This window comes from Otolemur garnettii, unplaced genomic scaffold (assembly GCF_000181295.1).
Source record: "Otolemur garnettii isolate 467f Iridium unplaced genomic scaffold, OtoGar3 scaffold00067, whole genome shotgun sequence".
NCBI classification, from domain to species: domain Eukaryota; kingdom Metazoa; phylum Chordata; class Mammalia; order Primates; family Galagidae; genus Otolemur; species Otolemur garnettii.
The window spans coordinates 1912387-1930053 of record NW_003852462.1 but is presented as its reverse complement, the minus strand read 5'-3'; the positions used below and the strand labels follow the sequence as shown (position 1 = coordinate 1930053).

General features: G+C 61.6%; 1 protein-coding gene across 1 annotated transcript in view; it reads left to right on the top strand.

Annotated features, from left to right (window-relative positions):
- Positions 1-17667, top strand: part of MEGF6 (multiple EGF like domains 6) — a 99771-nt gene that overhangs the window by 80475 nt on the left and 1629 nt on the right. The window contains 26 exon segments of the mRNA XM_023515142.1: positions 9-128; positions 516-638; positions 1151-1342; positions 1640-1771; positions 2310-2438; positions 4431-4559; positions 5245-5379; positions 5479-5613; positions 8837-8962; positions 9427-9558; positions 9650-9778; positions 9945-10076; positions 11323-11451; positions 11555-11683; positions 12005-12133; positions 12438-12566; positions 12734-12862; positions 13378-13506; positions 13620-13751; positions 13931-14059; positions 14596-14724; positions 15727-15855; positions 16073-16201; positions 16435-16563; positions 16663-16791; positions 17341-17469. Of these exon segments, the coding sequence (XP_023370910.1) occupies positions 9-128; positions 516-638; positions 1151-1342; positions 1640-1771; positions 2310-2438; positions 4431-4559; positions 5245-5379; positions 5479-5613; positions 8837-8962; positions 9427-9558; positions 9650-9778; positions 9945-10076; positions 11323-11451; positions 11555-11683; positions 12005-12133; positions 12438-12566; positions 12734-12862; positions 13378-13506; positions 13620-13751; positions 13931-14059; positions 14596-14724; positions 15727-15855; positions 16073-16201; positions 16435-16563; positions 16663-16791; positions 17341-17469 (3423 nt within the window).

Below are 17667 nucleotides of genomic sequence, written 5' to 3'. Positions count from 1 at the left end.
ACCTGCAGATGTGGACGACTGTGTGGATAGCCCGTGCTGCCAGCAGGTGTGTGCCAACAGCCCCGGCGGGTACGAGTGTGGCTGCTACGCTGGCTACAGGCTCAGCACCGATGGCTGTGGCTGTGAAGGTGAGCTGCTGGGTGGCTTGGGGAGTGGGACCACCCTGGAGAGGGACACAGGGCTAGCTCTGGCCCTGATAGTGGGCACTGAGTGCTTGCTATATGCAGGACTATGCGACCTACCTACTCCTTCTCTCTCAGGCTGTGCTCTCTTAGGGCTGGGTCTGCACTCCTGGTTGCTCCCAACAAGGCCCTGCACCAGGTGTCCACTGTTGCCTGGCCTTGGGGGAGGGGAGGGGCCAGAAGTTGGCCAGGGAGGCTGCTATGGCCGCGGGATCGGCTTGCCCAGCTCGGTCATAAGGCGAGCGCTGAGCTTCAGCAGGGCCACCCTGGCCTCTGTGCAGTGGGTGGGCCCCTGACCTGGAGCGGCTACCCAGCAGCCTCCTTTGCCCACAGATGTGGACGAGTGCGCCTCCAGCCGTGGAGGCTGTGAGCACCACTGTACCAACCTGGCCGGCTCCTTCCGCTGTTCCTGCGAGGCTGGCTTCCGGTTGGACGAGGACCGCAGAGGCTGCTCCCGTGAGTCTCCTGCCTTCGTAGTCTGCCTGCCAGAGCCCACAGAGTACACTTCACACCTGCCAGTCCCATACCCACCCTGCCTGGGGTCTCTTGTGCCCTGGCCTCTGGGCCTGTACCATCTCTGAGGCAAGTGGGTACCATGTGGGCCCCACTGAAGCCCTGACCTTGCCATGGGCAGCAGGGGTGGGGACAGGCGTCTTCCAGGGCAGCCTGTCTCTCAGGAAGTCCCAAGGGTCCTGCTTCCATCTTCACCAGCTGAGAGAAGGAATCAAGCCCTAAGGTGATGTCCTGGGACTGGTGTCAGCTGTGCCCAGGCCTGGAGCACCTAAAGCCAGGGTGGGGCGCTAGGACGGGCTTGGGGGAGCTGGGCCATCAGCAGGATCTCTGAGGCCCATGGCTTCTCCGTATTGAGAAGTGGGTAGGGGTACAGCTGGGACGACCTTCTGCTACCGGGCCGAGGAGTGGGGACTCTGGGGCAGCAGGTGGGGTCTAAGGGCCCCTGTGCTCCCCAGCCCTGCAGGAGCCCACGGTGGAGCTGGACAGCCGGCTGCCCTTCGTGCGGCCCCTGCCCCATGTTGCGGTGCTCCGGGATGAGCTGCCGCTGCTCTTCCAAGACCACTACGCAGGGGCTGAGGAGGAAGAGGAGGAGGAGGATGAAGAGGAGGTGGAACTGCGGGCCGAGCACACGCTTGTGGAGAAGTTTGGTGAGCAGTATCTCAGCCCTGGGCTCTTGCTGTCAGAGAGCCCCTGGCTGGGGTCTGGGTATGAGGAAGGGCCTCTGTGATATGCCCTTGTCTAACAAGGCCCAGAGAGGTCTAGCTGCTCCGGCAGTTTGCACAGCTCGTGCTGGCTGGCAGCTCAAGGCTCCTCCTGAGCCCTGCATCTGCTCCTACACTTACCGGCTGGGGTGACCGTCCTGTCCCTTCCTTGTGTGCCTGCCCAGCCCAGGTGGGGCTGGAGTCCAGGGCCAGGCTCTGAGGTCCCACCCTGTCTGCCCCCAGTCTGCCTGGACGACTCCTTTGGCCACGATTGCAGCTTGACCTGTGATGACTGCAGGAATGGAGGGACCTGCCTCCCTGGCCTGGATGGCTGTGACTGCCCTGCGGGCTGGACTGGGCTCATCTGCAATGAGAGTGAGGCCACTGGGCGGGGACACCATGCACAGTTTCACTCCTCCTATTGCTCTGGGCAGGGGCCGTGTGGATCCATCTGCTTATCTGTCCACCCTGCTCCAGGTGGTGGGATACCCTGGAGACAAGCAGGCTGAGGCCTCTGTCCCTGGAGATGCCAGTCTCAGGGGTCCAGCAATAAGTAACCAGCATTTAAGGGCCTAGGACAGCGGGGGCAGGGGCTGCTGCAGGGTGGCTGGCAGTGGGTCCTCTGGCTCGGATGGTCGGGCCAGGGCAAGCTCTGTGCTGTTCTGCCTGCCTTCAGGGGTTAGTTCTGAGTGAGCGTGGTGGCCTTCAGAGGGACGGGGCGGGCCGTGTGTGCTGTGAACATGGGCGGGGCAGTGGGCACAGGCACATCACTAGAGGCTCCAGGGGCTACTTCTCAATGAGTTACCTCCAACTTGGGGCGGGGGGGTGTCTCAGCGTGGGTATGGCTGTGGTGGGTCTCTGGGCCGGAGCCCCGCTGGTTGGTGACCTGGGTGCTTCCCTGTCGTCCCTGTAGCTTGTCCCCCAGATACCTTCGGGAAGAACTGCAGCTCCTCCTGCAGCTGTCAGAATGGAGGAACCTGTGACCCCACGACGGGGGCCTGCCGCTGCCCTCCAGGTGTCAGCGGAGCCCAATGTGAGGATGGTATGTGCTGCCCTCCTAATGCTTCTGGAATTATCCCTGGGGTAACACTACCACCCCCCCCCCAATTGTCTGCCCCCATCCCAGCTTTCTCTGCATTCTCCTTCCTGCCCCCAGACTAGGGAGAGGGAAGCCAAGCTCTGCTCACTCTCCTTCCCTGCTCACCGCCCTTCCTCCAGAGCACCAGGCTGTGCTGGAGAGGGAGCAGCCCCAGCCCCCACTGTCCTAGTCCTTTAGTGGCAGAGGCATCAAGTTCTCAGTGTTGCTGATAGTCCCAGGGCCTGGCTGTAGAAGCTGGTGAGGACTTCACAGAGCAGCATTTTTGGAATGGGTTCCCTTGGGAGGTAGTGAGCTCCCCGTTCCTGGAAGCATTCAAGTAGAGAGCTATGTGATGGCCGGGGGCGATGTGCAGAAGGGATACCCTGTGGGTAGCATGCAATGATGCTGATGTCCTTTCTAACTCTGAAGGCCCAGCATTTCTGGAGGAATTACAGAGTCCACGTAAATAAGTTTGCTCGGGTGGCTAACACTTCATCTTTACATCTTCAGACCTTTTAATTTATTTGTTTAATTTATTTTTTTGCAGTTTTTGGCCGGGGCTGGGTTTGAACCCACCACCTCCGGCATATGGGGCCAGTGCCCTATTCCTTTGAGCCACAGGCGCCGCCCTATTTTATTTATTTTTTGAGACAGTCTCACTTTGTCACCCTCAGTAGAGAGCCACATAGTCATAGCTCATAGCAACCTCAAACTCTTGGGCTTGAATGATCCTCGTGTCTCCACCTCCCTAGTAGCTGGGACTGCAGGTGTCCGATACGATGCCCAGCTATTTTTACTATCTCACTCTTGCTCAGGCTGGTCTCCAACTCCTGAGCTCAAGTGATCCACCCACCTCGGCCTCCCAGAGTGCTAGGATTACAGGCAGCGTGAGCCACTGGGGTAGGCCCTTTCAGACCTTTTAAATTCTGCCTCCAGCTAGAGAATGGAACTAAGGTTATCACAAACTTCCTGCCTCAGTGAGAGCTTGTCCCCACTGCCCTGAGGTGGCCTTCGAAGCTTCGGGGGCTCCACATGCTAAACTCCGTGGGCTGGTGTCTGTGGTGCCCCCAGGCAGCCTTGAGGGGCTTTCTCTACCCTCCACCCTGCATACTGTCACCACCCCTTCCTTCCCTCCCTTCAAGCTGCAGCTTCTGTCCTGCAGAGGGCAGGGCCCTGCTGCCTGTTAGAAGCTATGTGAGGGACAGCTCTGTAAGGACACTGGGGCTTTGCCAGGGAGAGGGTCTGCGGTTTAGGATTCTCCTTGCTGTACCCATATGGCTTCCCAGAGACCCAGGTCTCCAGGAGCCCTGTGGGCGGGGCACCAGAGTCCCCACAGTTGCAATGTGCCTGTGCAGGTGGGCTGAAGGAGGTGAATCGCTGGCAAGGGCCAGGGCAGGCCCCATGTAGTTAGTTCCCAGACTCCACGTCCCTCAGCTGATGCTGTGTCCCTCCTGCCTACCTTGACTTCACCTGCGCCTGGCCTCTGTGCCTGCCCCCTCTGTCTCATATCTCCACCTGCCTCTCTGGACTTAAGGCCCACCTGGGTAATGCAGGGTGATCTTGTCTTGAGATCCTGGGCATCGGGACATGTTTGGGGGTGGCCAGCATTCAACCCATTGCAGCCCCTTAGTAAGAGAACACGGGGCAGGAGGGGAGTGTTTAGGGAGAGCCATTCCCGGCCTGCGGTGGCCTGAGGCTTGGGCCTGTGACACTGAGCAGCTGGGCCAGGCGTCCATCTTCTTGGAGGTCCCAAGTTCTGGCAACCATTGTGGTACAGAGGTCTGGGCACTCCTGATGGCCAGGTGCAAGGAAGGTGCTCAGCTGCCGCCCTTGCTGCTGACCCTGGGGGAATGTGGGGACTGGGCAGGCGACCACATCCAAGGGCTAATTAGGTGGGGCACGTAGGGGTGGGCTGGCCACCACTGAGGCTCTCCCTGGGGCCCCATTCTCACCCAGGCTGTCCCAAGGGCTTCTATGGCAAACACTGTCACAAGAAATGCCACTGTGCCAATCGGGGCCGATGCCACCGCCTCTATGGGGCCTGTCTCTGCGACCCGGGGCTCTACGGCCGCTTCTGCCACCTTGGTGAGTCTTGCTGCCCTGCCAGGGTCTGCGGTGGCTGCAGGGCTGAGGGTGTCCATGGTGCAGATGGGAGAGGACAGCAGGGCTCATGAGGTCACCAGCAGGGCTCATGAGGTCACCAGCCGGGCTGTGGGGCTGCGACCACCCCAGGTTTGTGACTATCCCAGGTCTGTGGGTCTGAGCCACATCCTCTCTCCTGACTCGCTGGTCCCCAGCCGCATGGTGCCTCCTAGCCCCAGTGGGGCGGGGGGGGGGGCAGCGGCTGTAGGCAAGGGCAGGGAAGACCTCCCACAGAAGCTTCTAGTACTGGCCTCATCCTGGCTTGTGGAGATTCCTGGCAGGGAGGCCAAGTCCTGGGGCTGGGAGAAAAGGGGACAGGGCTAGAGGGGAAGAGGGCCTGAAGACAGCACTTTACTTGACGTAGTGACGAGGTTATTTAGGGAGGAGAAGGCTGACGTGCTCAGCTGTGAAGGGGTGTGATGGGGCAGGCTCTGAGCTTTGCTGTCACCCTGGCTCTCCGTGAAATGGGCTCGACTGTCCGGCCCCTTCATGAAAAGCCTGGGAGGGGCAGCCATGGGACCTCTCTCTTTCTGTAGCTCTTGCTGACCCAGGGCAGTGTGGAGGCCAGGCTGGGGAGGGGTGGGTACCACCGGCAGGCAGGGCCTTCCTCACAGTTCTGTGGGTGCAGCCTGCCCGCCCTGGGCCTTCGGACCAGGCTGCTCAGAGGAGTGTCAGTGCGTGCAGCCCCACACCAGGTCCTGTGACAGGAGGGACGGCAGCTGCTCCTGCAAGGCTGGCTTCCGGGGAGAGCGGTGTCAGGCGGGTGAGTGCAGGACTGGGGGATTTGAGACAAGCAGTGTCAGGTGAGGGCAGGTGTGGGCAGCTCCCAGCTGACCCTTGGCCCCTCTCCCACTCCCTGCAGTGTGTGAGCCAGGTTCTTTTGGGCTGGAGTGCCGGCAGGCATGCACTTGCCCACCCGGTGTGGCCTGTGACCCTGTGAGCGGCGAGTGTGGGAAGCAGTGTCCTGCTGGCTTCCAGGGGGAGGACTGTGGCCAAGGTGAGTGGCCGGACCCTGGGCCTCCTGGTGGTCTAGGTGTGGGATTTTGGTCATCTGCCTGTGCTGGGGGATAGGCCCCAGAAGGGCTGTGGAGCTGGAGGTCAGCTCCGCTGTCTGGCCTCAGTGGTATTCCTAACCTAGTGTGACTGGCTTATCATGGGCAGAAGCTGGTCTGTCTGCCGATGGCCTGGCCCAGAGAAGGGGTAGCTGCTCCGCCAGTCACCTGCGTGTCCTTCCTTATGTGGGAGCCCATGGAGCAGCAATTCCTTCTCCTTCTGTGAGAGTTAGGGCAGGGTGCTGGCAGGGGGCCGTGACTGAAGCCCCTACAGGCAGGTGCTGTGGCTCGGGGTGTGTGACAGGCACAGAGCAGCAGGGGACGGGGTAGCGTTAGGAGCTAGACAGGAGGTGGACCAGCAGTGTCCACACTTCGGTGTCCTGAGAAGGCCTGACTGTCCTGGGAACCCACCCCAACCAGCTTACAGCCCATGTGTGTGGGCTGGGGACTTTGCCAAGAAGCTGAGTACTGTGGCCTAGAGGACGCATCCCTGCTCCTCGGCCTACTGGCTGGAGGTGTGATGACTAGGACAGTGGTGAGCAGTCCCAGCCCAGCAAATAATGACCGAGCTGCTGATGTCTGGAGCTGCAGGACAGACGCCTCTGACGTTTCCATTCCTCAGTCTCATGACCAGGCTAGGAAATACCTAAGTGTTGTCATCGGCTCATGGGGCAGGAAAGAAGCCCTTGGCGTGAGTAAGTGAGCCGCTGTGGCCGCCGCCGGCGGGGCCGGGCAGGTCAGAGTCTCCCTTGGCACCATGCACACTGTCCACACCCATTGGCCTGATGGATGAAAGCTGTGGGGGCCTGCAGCCTGACCGCATGACCACAGTGAAGGCTGGAGGGGGCCGCGAGAGGCGCCAGTCCCCCTCCTCTGTCTCCCTTGGGGCTGCGGTAGGGGGCCGGCAGTTCAAACTCCTCCAGCCCTTCCCCTCCCTCCCATCCCCTTTCTGGGAGCAAGGAGGGGCCCTCAGAGAGGTGGCGGCTGACCCTCCAGCCAACTGTCAAAAGCCATGCTGGCCACAGCCACCCAAGGGTCAGAGCAGGCTGGGCCGGTACTCCTGCTTCTCAGTGGGCCCGTGTCTCAGGCCAGCCTTTAGCAACTGCGTGCCTGGTCTCATCTGTGTGAGCATCACGGCAGCTAAAGGAGCACACAGCTCAGAGCGTAGCCTCCTCCTGACCCACCCCTCCCCCAACATACTTGCACATGTGTACACACATGCTTACAGACACACACACATGCTCACAAACGCACATATGAGCATACAGGCACATAGACACAAGTGCTCACAGATGCACACGTGATCACACATGCACATACACAAGTGCTCACAGATGCACACGTGTACACACATGCTTACAGACACACACACATGCTCACAAACGCACACGTGAGCACACATGCACATAGACACACATGCTCACAGACAAGCACCCATGTACATACATGCTTACAGACACTCACAGATGCACACGTCTGCACACATGCTTACAGATAAGCACTCATGCACACACATGCTCACAGACACATGCTCAGAAACGCACATGTGAGCACACATGTTCACAGACAAGCACCCATGTGCACGCATGCTCATAGACACACACATGCTCACAGACGCTCACAGATGCACACATGCTCTCTCTCTCTCACAAACGCACACGTGAGCACACATGCACATAGACAAGTGCTCACAGACAAGTTACCCATGTGCACGCATGCTCACAGACACACATGCTCACAGACGCTCACAGATGCACACATGCTCTCTCTCTCTCACACACACACACACACACACGCACAGCAGAGGCACATGCTGGTGGCCATTTGCCACTCACCTTCCCCTATGCCTAGGACCCACCTAGTTAAGGCCCAGCCAGGAGGCCTCTCAGAGAAGCGCCCCACCCCCTCAAGCTGGCCCTCCACCCCATCCCTCCCTGCCACTTCCTCTCTATATTTACCTTTTTTCTTTAAAAGCCTCCAGTGCCCTGAGGGTGAGCCACAGGAAATGGTGCTTGTAGAGAAGGGGCTCCCCGCTTGGCCTCAGGCCTGGAAACTAGTGCTCTCTCAGAATGCCGGTCTACTCCAGCTGTACAGGGGCTCCCTGAGGCCTGGTGTCCACACTGCCCGTGCCTGGGCCCCAGCCCTGTTGGCGTGCCTGTGTCCCTCTGGGTGGTTACCCAGGGGGATGGGTGCTCAAGACAAGGGTTGCCAGGGTGTGTGCTCTGTCACCAGAGGCCTCTTGGCCTGGGACTGTGCCTGGCCTGCCAGCCCTCCTCCAAGTCAGGATGCCCCCAGGTCTCAGCCCCACCATGGGGGTTCTGACTAGAGTGCTCTGTGGTCCTTTGTCATGGAGCACAGACCCGAAGCCCACCCTTTCCAGGCTGCTGTGGCACTTTCATGGGCCCAGGGAGGGGTTTCATGGGCCACAGGGTGGCCACGCTGCTGGGGCAGGCAGGAAGCTTTCTCTGCCAGAGTGGGCCCCCCCCCCCCCCCCCCCCCCGCCCCCAGCCTAACATTCTGTTGTCCTGGGGCAGAAGACAAAGGCCGGCACTGAGGGGGCCAGTGCAGGGGGCCTGCTAGGCCACTGGAGGCCTCTCCAGGGCGGGCCTGGCTCTCCTGAGGGCCCCTCCCTCTGCACTCTGCTCACCCAGGTGTCTGGTGTTGCCCATACCTGCTGAGTTGTGGGGACCCCCCAGCCTCTAGGAGGCCCCACCCACTACACCCCAGTGCCGTCCTGCAGGGAAAGGCCTGAGCTCTGGGGGTAAAGGGGGTGAATGTGGACCCTTCCACAGCCCAGAGGCCGAGTCCCTGAGGTGCTCCCAGCTGGGGGAGGTGGGAGATGGGTCAGACAGAGGACGCTGGCCTGACTACAGAGGTCCCAGGGGCCAATCAGGCTGGGAGGAAGATGGGCCAAGACCAGACTAGTGGCCTGCTCCTGGGAACTCTCCAGGGTCCTGGACACTGATCCCCTTAGGCCTCGCGCCCCACACCCCCAGCTGTGCCTTTGCTTTGCCTCCCCTGCCTGCTCCTGTGACCTGCCCTGGTCCTCTGGGTTCCCCACTGGAGCTAACACTGGAGCTGTGTGGGAGCGGCAGCCCGACGCTTGCCAGGAGTCCCTCGGCAGGCTGCCCAGCACCCTAACTGAGGCCCTTCCTGTTCCTCTTGCAGAGTGCCCGGTGGGGACATTTGGAGTGAACTGCTCAGGCTCCTGTTCCTGTGAGGGTGCCCCCTGCCACCCAGTCACGGGGCAGTGTCTGTGCCCACCAGGGAAGACAGGGGAGGACTGTGGGGCAGGTGAGTCTTGGTGGCTTCCCCAGCCCCTCCCATGTTGCACCACTCCCAGCGGGAGCAGCTCAGGACTCTAACCTGAACTGTGGGCCCTGGCCCCAGCCCTGTAGATCACAGGCCCACCCACAGGGGCTCTGAGAGCTCCAGGTGTGTCTGCCTGGAGCCTGGGGCCCACCGGGGCCCTGCTGGGCTACCCGGGGTCTCCCAGCCTCTCTAGTGGGCTCCCTGTTTCGTCTGTTGAGCTGGTCCTAGGGCTGGAGCTTCTCTCTCTGGGGTGGGTACCCTGAAGCCTGCAGGCAGGAGGTGCCCAGGAGTTCTGCTGACCCCACAGCCCTCCCCTCCCCAGGCAGGTTGGGATGGTCACAGGGTCCCTCCCGGGCTGAGTGATGTGGGGTGCTATATTAGGTACATGTTTATTCGTGTTTGGCAAGGGCAGCTGGGGGACTGATGGCCACGGGGGTGGGTACTAGATTGTCCCGAGGGCCGCTGGGGGCTCGGTTGCCAAGAGATCTGCCCGGCCTGTGAGCATGGTGCCCGCTGTGACCCTGAGACCGGAGCCTGCCTGTGCCAACCTGGCTTTGTCGGCAGCCGCTGCCAGGACGGTGAGTGTGGCTTCGGCCCCCACCTCAACTACCAGAGCCTGCGACCAAATGGGAAAGCCAAGATCCCACTTACCCTTTTCCACACCCGCAGCATGCCCAGGGGGCTGGTTTGGTCCAGGCTGCCAGATGCGGTGCTCCTGTGCCAATGATGGGTACTGCCACCCGGCCACTGGACTCTGTAGCTGTGCCTCTGGGTGGACCGGCCTCAGCTGCCAGCGAGGTATAAGGCTCCCTCACCTGCCCTTGGTCTAGCTGTCCCTCCCTAGCCCCTGAAGAACCACCCATCCAGGACCTGGGAGGGTTGGGGCAGCAGGAGGCCCTGCCCCATCTGAGATGCCTGTGCCTTGACTTGGGGCCTGCATGTGGTGACCCGGGCTCTGTTGCAGCTTGTGACAGCAGGCACTGGGGCCCCGACTGCAGATACCCCTGCAACTGCAGTGCCAGCCACGGGAGCTGCGACCCCGTCAGTGGCCTGTGCCTGTGTGAGGCCGGATATACGGGCCCGCGGTGTGAGCAGTGTGAGTCCCACCCTGCCTCTGCTATGCATGTGCATTCACAGGTGCACACACATGTGCACATGCACACTCATACGCATGCACTCGGGCGTGTACACATGCATGTACTCATATCCACATGCATTCACAGGCACACATGTACTCACATGCACACACACACACTCATGCACTCAGGCGTGTACACATGCATGTACTCACAGGCACACGTGTACTCACATGTACCCACACACATGCTCACATACACACACACACTCTCATACACATGCACTCAGGTGTGTACAGATGCATGTACTCACATGTACCCACACACATGCTCACATGCACACACACTCATACACATGCACTCAGGTGTGTACAGATGCATGTACTCACAGGCACACATGTACTCACATGCACCCACACACATGCTCACACACATGCACACATGCACACTCATATGCATGCACTCAGGTGTGTACAGATGCATGTACTCACAGGCACACATGTACTCACATGCACCCACACACATGCTCACACACATGCACACACACACTCTCATACACATGCACTCAGGCGTGTACACATGCATGTACTCACAGGCACACGTGTACTCACATGCACCCACACACATGCTCACACACATGCTCACACACATGCACACTCATATGCATGCACTCAGGCGTGTACACATGCATGTACTCACAGGCACACATGTACCCACACACATGCTCACACACATGCACACTCATACGCATGCACTCAGGCGTGTACACATGCATGTACTCACAGGCACACATGTACCCACACACGTGCTCACATACACACAGGCACTGCCTTGGGGGCCCTGGCCTGCCTTCCTGTGCCCACTTGAGGTTGCCCAGCCCCCTCCACAGCCTAGACCAAGTGCCTACCTTCTCACCCACCTGTTCTAGACATGGGCTCACCTGGAGCAGTGGGGCTTTATCTTACCCCACAGGGTACCTGGCAGCTGGGGGAGGGGAGAGGATGGGGGCTGGTTATGACCAAAGGTTACACCCCTCAGTATGCCCCCAACATTGGTTGGTAGGTTAGGGCTGGGCCTGGGCCGGGGGCAGGTGGTCCTAGAGGCAGCCCAGGTGAGGTCCCTAACCTTAAAGGAGATGCCTGGGGCCCCCACAGACCTCCCATCCCCGTTGCTCAGCATGTGAGTGAGCCCAGCTTCCCTTGGGTGGGGTGGGGCTTCTTTGTGAGCAAGGCCTTGTCTCACGGTGGGCTGGGGTGCATGTCTCAGGGTGTCCCCAGGGCCACTTCGGGCCTGGCTGTAAGCGACGGTGCCAGTGTCAGCACGGAGCAGCCTGTGACCATGTCAGCGGGGCCTGCACCTGCCCGGCCGGCTGGAGGGGAACCTTCTGCGAGCGCCGTGAGCCAGGGTGCAGGCCTGGGGTGGGCTGGGTGGCCTCAAGCCTGGGCCAGGGTCCTGGGGAACTCTGGCTTCTCCCCATTGCCACCCCCTCTGCTCGTAGGCTGCCCAGCTGGCTTCTTTGGCCTGGACTGCCAGAGCACCTGCAACTGCTCTGCCGGGGCTACCTGCGATGCCACAAACGGCTCCTGCCTCTGTCCCACTGGGCGCTGGGGCCCCCACTGCAGCCAGAGTGCGTGAGGTTCCCACTTCACCAGGGCGCTGCAGCAGGGGGGGCCAGGTTCTCCAAGGGAGTCTTGCTCCTGGGGTGGGGCGGTCAGGTTCTCTGAGGGAGATTTGCTTCTGGTACCTGTCCTGGGTGCCCAAAGCTGCTGGGCAGCCACACTGAATGATAACCCACTTAAGCCAGAGTATTGGTCCCTATTGGTGACCATTCTGCTGAGTGGGTAGCCCAGGCCAGAGGAATGGGAGCATCTGCCCAGTCACCTGAGATCTGCCACAGCCCTGTGGGGTCCCTGCAACCTGGGTCCTGATCACACCTCTCCACTTGCAGCCTGCCCGGCCCTCACCTACGGGCACAATTGCAGCCAGGTCTGCACCTGCTTCAATGGGGCCTCCTGTGACCCTGTCCACGGGTACTGCCACTGTGCCCCTGGCTGGATGGGGCCCACCTGCCTGCAGGGTAAGCCCTGGTCAGGGATTTAGGGCCCGGGGCTGGGTGCCAGGGTGAATGTAGGGTACACCTGGAACCATGGGCAGGGAGGGGCAGGCCTATCACTCCCCTGGGGCACCTGAGGGGGAGGGCAGAGGAGGGGGGATACTTAGGACTGAGGGCCATGCCCCTCAGTGTGGTGCCCCAGCCCAGGCTGGGAAGGTCAGTTAAGGCAGTCAGCATCTGATGTTGAGTTGTGGGGGGCTAAATGCTCAGAACCCTGTGGACACCCCACGGGCTGGGTGCTGTAGGTTGCTTCCTTCTCCGGCCCCAGCCTGCCCCTCTGGCCTGTATGGCGAGAACTGTCAACATTCCTGCCTGTGCCAAAACGGAGGGACCTGTGACCCCATCTCAGGACACTGCTCATGCCCAGAGGGCTGGGCTGGCCTGGCCTGTGAGAAGGGTGAGTGCTGGGTGACAGAGTGCCACATAGGCTCACCCTCTGGCTTGGGGGGCTCCTGGGTCAGGGACAGCACCTTGGGGTGTGGCCACGGCCTTGGGTGCCGGAAGCGTGGGCCAGAGTCTCCTGACCTGGGAGACGGGGCTCTCACACTATCCCTGTCCCTGCAGAGTGCCTTCCTGGGAACTTTGAGGCCAGCTGCCAGCACGGCTGCAGCTGCTTCAACGGGAGCCTGTGTGACCAGCACACAGGCCGCTGCCTCTGCCCGGCTGGCTGGACTGGGGACAAGTGTCAGAACCGTGAGTGGAAGGGAAAGTAGGGGAGGTCTGGAGGGCCTGCCAGGCTGTCAAGGGGCGGCCTCAGCTTCACCCCAGGGCAGGACTCAGACAGGTCAGTTGTCTGGTAGGGTCCAGGGCTGCTGTCTGAGCTGCCCAGGGTCCCCTTCTAGAGGACCTCAGCCCAGGAAGCTGGTCTGGAGGGTGGGGGCCAGCCTGGGGCCACCGCTCTCAGCCGCCCCTCTGTGTCCTTCGCCGCAGCCTGTGAACAGGGCACCTTTGGGTTTCGCTGTGAGGAGCACTGTGCCTGCCGGCGGGGGGCCCCCTGCCATCACGTCACTGGGGCCTGCCTCTGCCCCCCAGGGTGGAGGGGCTTGCAGTGTGAGAATGGTGAGTGCAGCCCCCAGTTCAGCCCACATTAGGACTACTTATCCAGGCAGGGGTGGGTGCCACCCACAGGACAGCCTGGGCCTGCCTGGCCCACGGGTCCCCCTTAGCCCCTCCCGGGAAGACTCCCCCAGCCAACTGTCTTCTTGCAGCCTGCCCATCGGGCTGGTTCGGAGAGGCCTGTGCCCAGCGCTGCCGCTGCCCCCCTGGTGCTGCCTGCCACCACGTCACTGGGGAGTGTCGCTGTCCACCTGGCTTCACTGGTTCTGGCTGCGAGCAGGGTGGGTGCACCCCACACCACCCTGTCCCCAAGGAGGCACCCAGGTTGGGGGACTCGGGGGAGGCTGTCTGTTCTGTGGCTGGGCTAGGACTGACCAGCCCTGTTTGCACCCAGCCTGTCCGCCTGGCACCTTTGGGGAGGACTGTGGGCAGCTGTGCTATTGTCCTGGGAAGAACCAGGCCTGCCACCCTGCCACAGGGGCCTGTGTGTGCACTGCTGGTTACCACGGCCCTGGCTGCCAGCACCGTGAGTCCTGCCTATGCCCACGCAGGGGTGGGGGTCCTACCTCCATGTCTGCCCCCAACTCCCCTGGGAAGGCCCTTGTCTGGGGGGTGGAACATGGGGTGTGTGGGGCTTGCCACACTGTACTCAGAGGTGCTGGGGGGAAGTCTGCAGCCTCCAGCAGCTGGCCCTTCTTTCCACAGGTTGCCCGCCTGGGCACTATGGGCCGGGCTGTAAGCAGAGGTGTGGGTGTCTCAACGGAGGTTCCTGCCACGGGGCTACGGGTGCCTGCCACTGCCCCCCTGGGTTCCTTGGGGCCAACTGCAGCCTCAGTGAGTGGCCAAGGCTCTGCCACCCAGCCCAGGGGAGACTAGGCCCCTGACTAGGGCCCACCTCTCTGGCCTTTCTATTCCCTCCGGCTGGGCCTGGTCCCAGGCTGGGCTGAGCCAGGATAGCAGGAAGGGCCTGCTGCCCTTGGGGGAGGTGTCTGTCTGACCCCAGGGTTCCCCCCAACCTCCCCCACCCAGCCTGGCCTGGGCCACATCCACCAGGGGCGTGAGCCCCGCTGTTCTGAGTCGAGCATGGCAGCTGCAGCTGTGGCCCAGCATCCTACTGACAAAGGTCCTTTCCCCTGAGTCATGTGGGGACTTTCCTGGTCTGGGACCCAGCAGAGCTGGCGCGGGTGGGTGTGAGTCACTCGGGGTCTGTGGGCAGAGGGGAGATCTGGTGGGGGGCAAGGGCCCAGAAGCTGCCTGGGCAGACACAGGGTCTCCCTCCCACCCTATTTTGGGGGTTGACCTGGCAGGGAGAGGGGAGAGCCAGTCGGGCCCCACCACAGGTGCCACTCTCACCTGCTTTCCCCTGGCAGCCTGTCCACAGGGCCGCTCTGGTCCAAACTGTGCCCACGTGTGCAGGTGTGGGCAGAGGGCAGCCTGTGACCCTGTGACCGGCACCTGCATCTGCCCCCCGGGGAGGGCAGGCATCCACTGTGAGCAAGGTGAGTGTCCTCTCTGGGGGATGGGACACACTGGTCCTTCACAGAGGTGACACCCAATTAGCCATGGGGGAGGGTGATGGGGTGAACCAGGCCGGGGGACACATTCACACTGGTGGCCACTATCGGTTACCCAAAGTGTCCCTGGGAAGTGAGAAGTCAACACCACCCTGTTCCAGTAAACTTATCGTCCCACACCACCCCAGCCCTGTCTTGACTGGCTGAGCCCCCAGGGTCAGGCTGTGGGGGACCTGTCCTTGTGTCCAATGGGGCTACAGGCTCTAGCCCAGAGCCCCACTGGCCCAAGCAGGAGGGATCAGGCACTGTTTCTGCTGAGGATAGAGCCAGCCTGCTGGCTGGTGTGTTTCCTTAGAAGAGAATCCTTCTGGGCTTTTCTGCCAGGCCCAGGGGTCAGGAATACCCAGGGACCAGGAGGCTTAAAGCATAGGCCTGTGTGGAGAAAGGGGGGTACACAGGGACAGTCATGGTGGCTCCTCATGACAACAGGCCTGTCCACACAGTCACAGTCTTCTGGCCTACCAACCCTAGTCCTTGTTGAGGCCCACCCCTGACCTGTGTTTTGCACTGGGAGCTCTGTGAGAGCCTGTGGCAGCTGGGACATGGCCTGGGCCCTCCTCCCGCCTGGGGAGGCTGTGACACAGCCCAGCCACATTGCTCCTCTGGCCTGGAGGTTGTGCATTTGTCCCTAGGCTTGAGGTGGGCCTGTGCCTGGTGCTACCTCCAAAAAGCCCCCCACACCCCTCCCTGCAGGCTGGGCTGTCACCCCTTTACCAATGAGTCATCCTAGGCATCCAGAGAAGGCTGGGTGTTTTTTGTCTGAGATGACAAGCGAATGGGCAGGTGGCTGGGGATGCTCCCTGCCACATGTGTGCTTGAGGCTAGGGGCTGGCATGGAGTGTCTCTTGAATGACTGTCCACCTCTGAGGCTGTCCCCAGAGAGTGTCCAGACTTGGGCCAGAGCAGCACCTACCTTCTGTCCTCCAGACTGCCCCCCAAACCGGTTTGGTGTGGGCTGTGAGCAAGTGTGCTCCTGCAGAAACGGGGGCCTGTGCCACACCACCAATGGCAGCTGTTCCTGTGGCCTGGGCTGGACAGGGCCCCACTGTGAGCTAGGTGAGTATTAGGGGCAGAGGGACCTCAGTGTCCCTGTCTTCATGTTGGCTGGATGGGAGGGAGTGGCTGTGGGCTCCCAAAGAAGGTGCAGGGGGTGGGGGGCTTTGTGGGAGGCTCTGGGCTATTGTAGGGTTGAGTGAGGTTTCTGGGGTCACCTGAATCAGGTTGGTACCTAAGGGACCATACTTTTTGTCCATTCTGTCTGCTCTCTCCCCAGCTTGCCCCTCTGGACACTATGGTGCCGACTGCCGCCTGGAATGTTCCTGCCATAACAACAGTACCTGTGAGGCCACAACGGGTGCTTGCCGCTGCAGCCCTGGCTTTTACGGCCAGGCCTGCGAGCACTGTGAGTTGTGGCTGGAACTCCTGCTGGGCAGGGCTGGACATGGCTATCCACTCTAGCCACGTGGGCATTGGGCAGGCCTGGGCTTCACAATGAAGTGATGGCCTGGGCTGGGGGAGGAGTGAGGATGCCCAGGGGCAGGCTGCTCACGGGTCCCTCAGGCATTTGCTCAGAGCAAACTGGACATTTCTGTTGCCTTGTACCCTGGGCTTGCTCTCACTGGGGTCTTCCTTCAGCTTGTCCCCCCGGCTTCCATGGGGCTGGCTGCCAGAGGGTATGTGAGTGTCAACACGGAGCTACCTGTGACCCCACCAGCGGCCGGTGTCTTTGCCCTGCCGGCTTCCAGGGCCAGTTCTGTGAGAGGGGTGAGTGCTTCATACCTCCATGGCCCCCTGGCCCCTATCTCTGGCCCTGTCCAGTCCTGGTACAGGACAGGAGGATACTGAGCCCACTGTCCCCACTAGGTTGTGAGCTGGGTTCATTTGGAGAGGGCTGTCGTCAGCAGTGTGCCTGTGATGGGGGGGCACCCTGTGACCCCATCACTGGCCTCTGCCTTTGTCCACCTGGGCGCTCAGGAGCCACGTGTAGCTTGGGTAAGTCTGGGGTCCTGCCCAGGAGTGGGGCACAGGGTTGGTCTCCATCAGTAGCAAACATGGATTGGTTGAGCACAAGCTATGTCTGTCCTTGGCCTGAGCCCCTTGCCGTCCTACAGGCACTGTACCCCAGCTGCTGGGATAGGTGGTGCCAGGCAGGGAGCCCCTGCTGGAGCTGTCAGGCCCAGGGCTGGGGCCAGGGTCACAGGAGGAGTCCCAGTGAGCTGGGAAGGCTCCCTTGATCTGCCACAGTGGGGGGTACTGAGGGGCTGTGGCTGCCTGAGAATATGGGGGGCTGTCCTGCTAGGAATGCACCCTGGCCTCCCCTGGGCTCTTGGGTCTGTTGTGCCCTGAGGGGAGCACTCTGACCTCTAGGCTCCCCTTTGTCCACCTAGGGCCAGGTGTTCCTACATAGGAGCTCAGGGGCTGTCCTACCCCTTAGAGGAAACTGAGGCACCCCCTCACACAGAGGGCCTCATCCCACGAGGGTTCTCTGTTGATGGTACCAGGGATCATGCTGAGGTCTCTCTGCCCCTCCCGCCCCTACAGATTGCAGAAGGGGCCATTTTGGGCCTGGCTGTGCCCTGCGCTGTGATTGTGGGGGTGGGGCCGACTGTGACCCTGTCAGCGGGCAGTGCCGCTGTGTGGATGGTTACACGGGGCCCATGTGTCAGGAAGGTGAGTTGGGCTCCCTGGGTAGGGATGGAAGGACACTCTCCCTCCCCCACTGCACAGCTGGCTGGGCCGCCCTGACCAGAGTGTCAGCTGTCCCTGCCCGGCACCCACAGTGCCCGACTCTGCTGGGTGCAGTGGCAGCATCACGGCTCCTTCCCCAGCCCAGATGGCTGCAAGGGCAGGCTGCGACCCTGTGGCCAG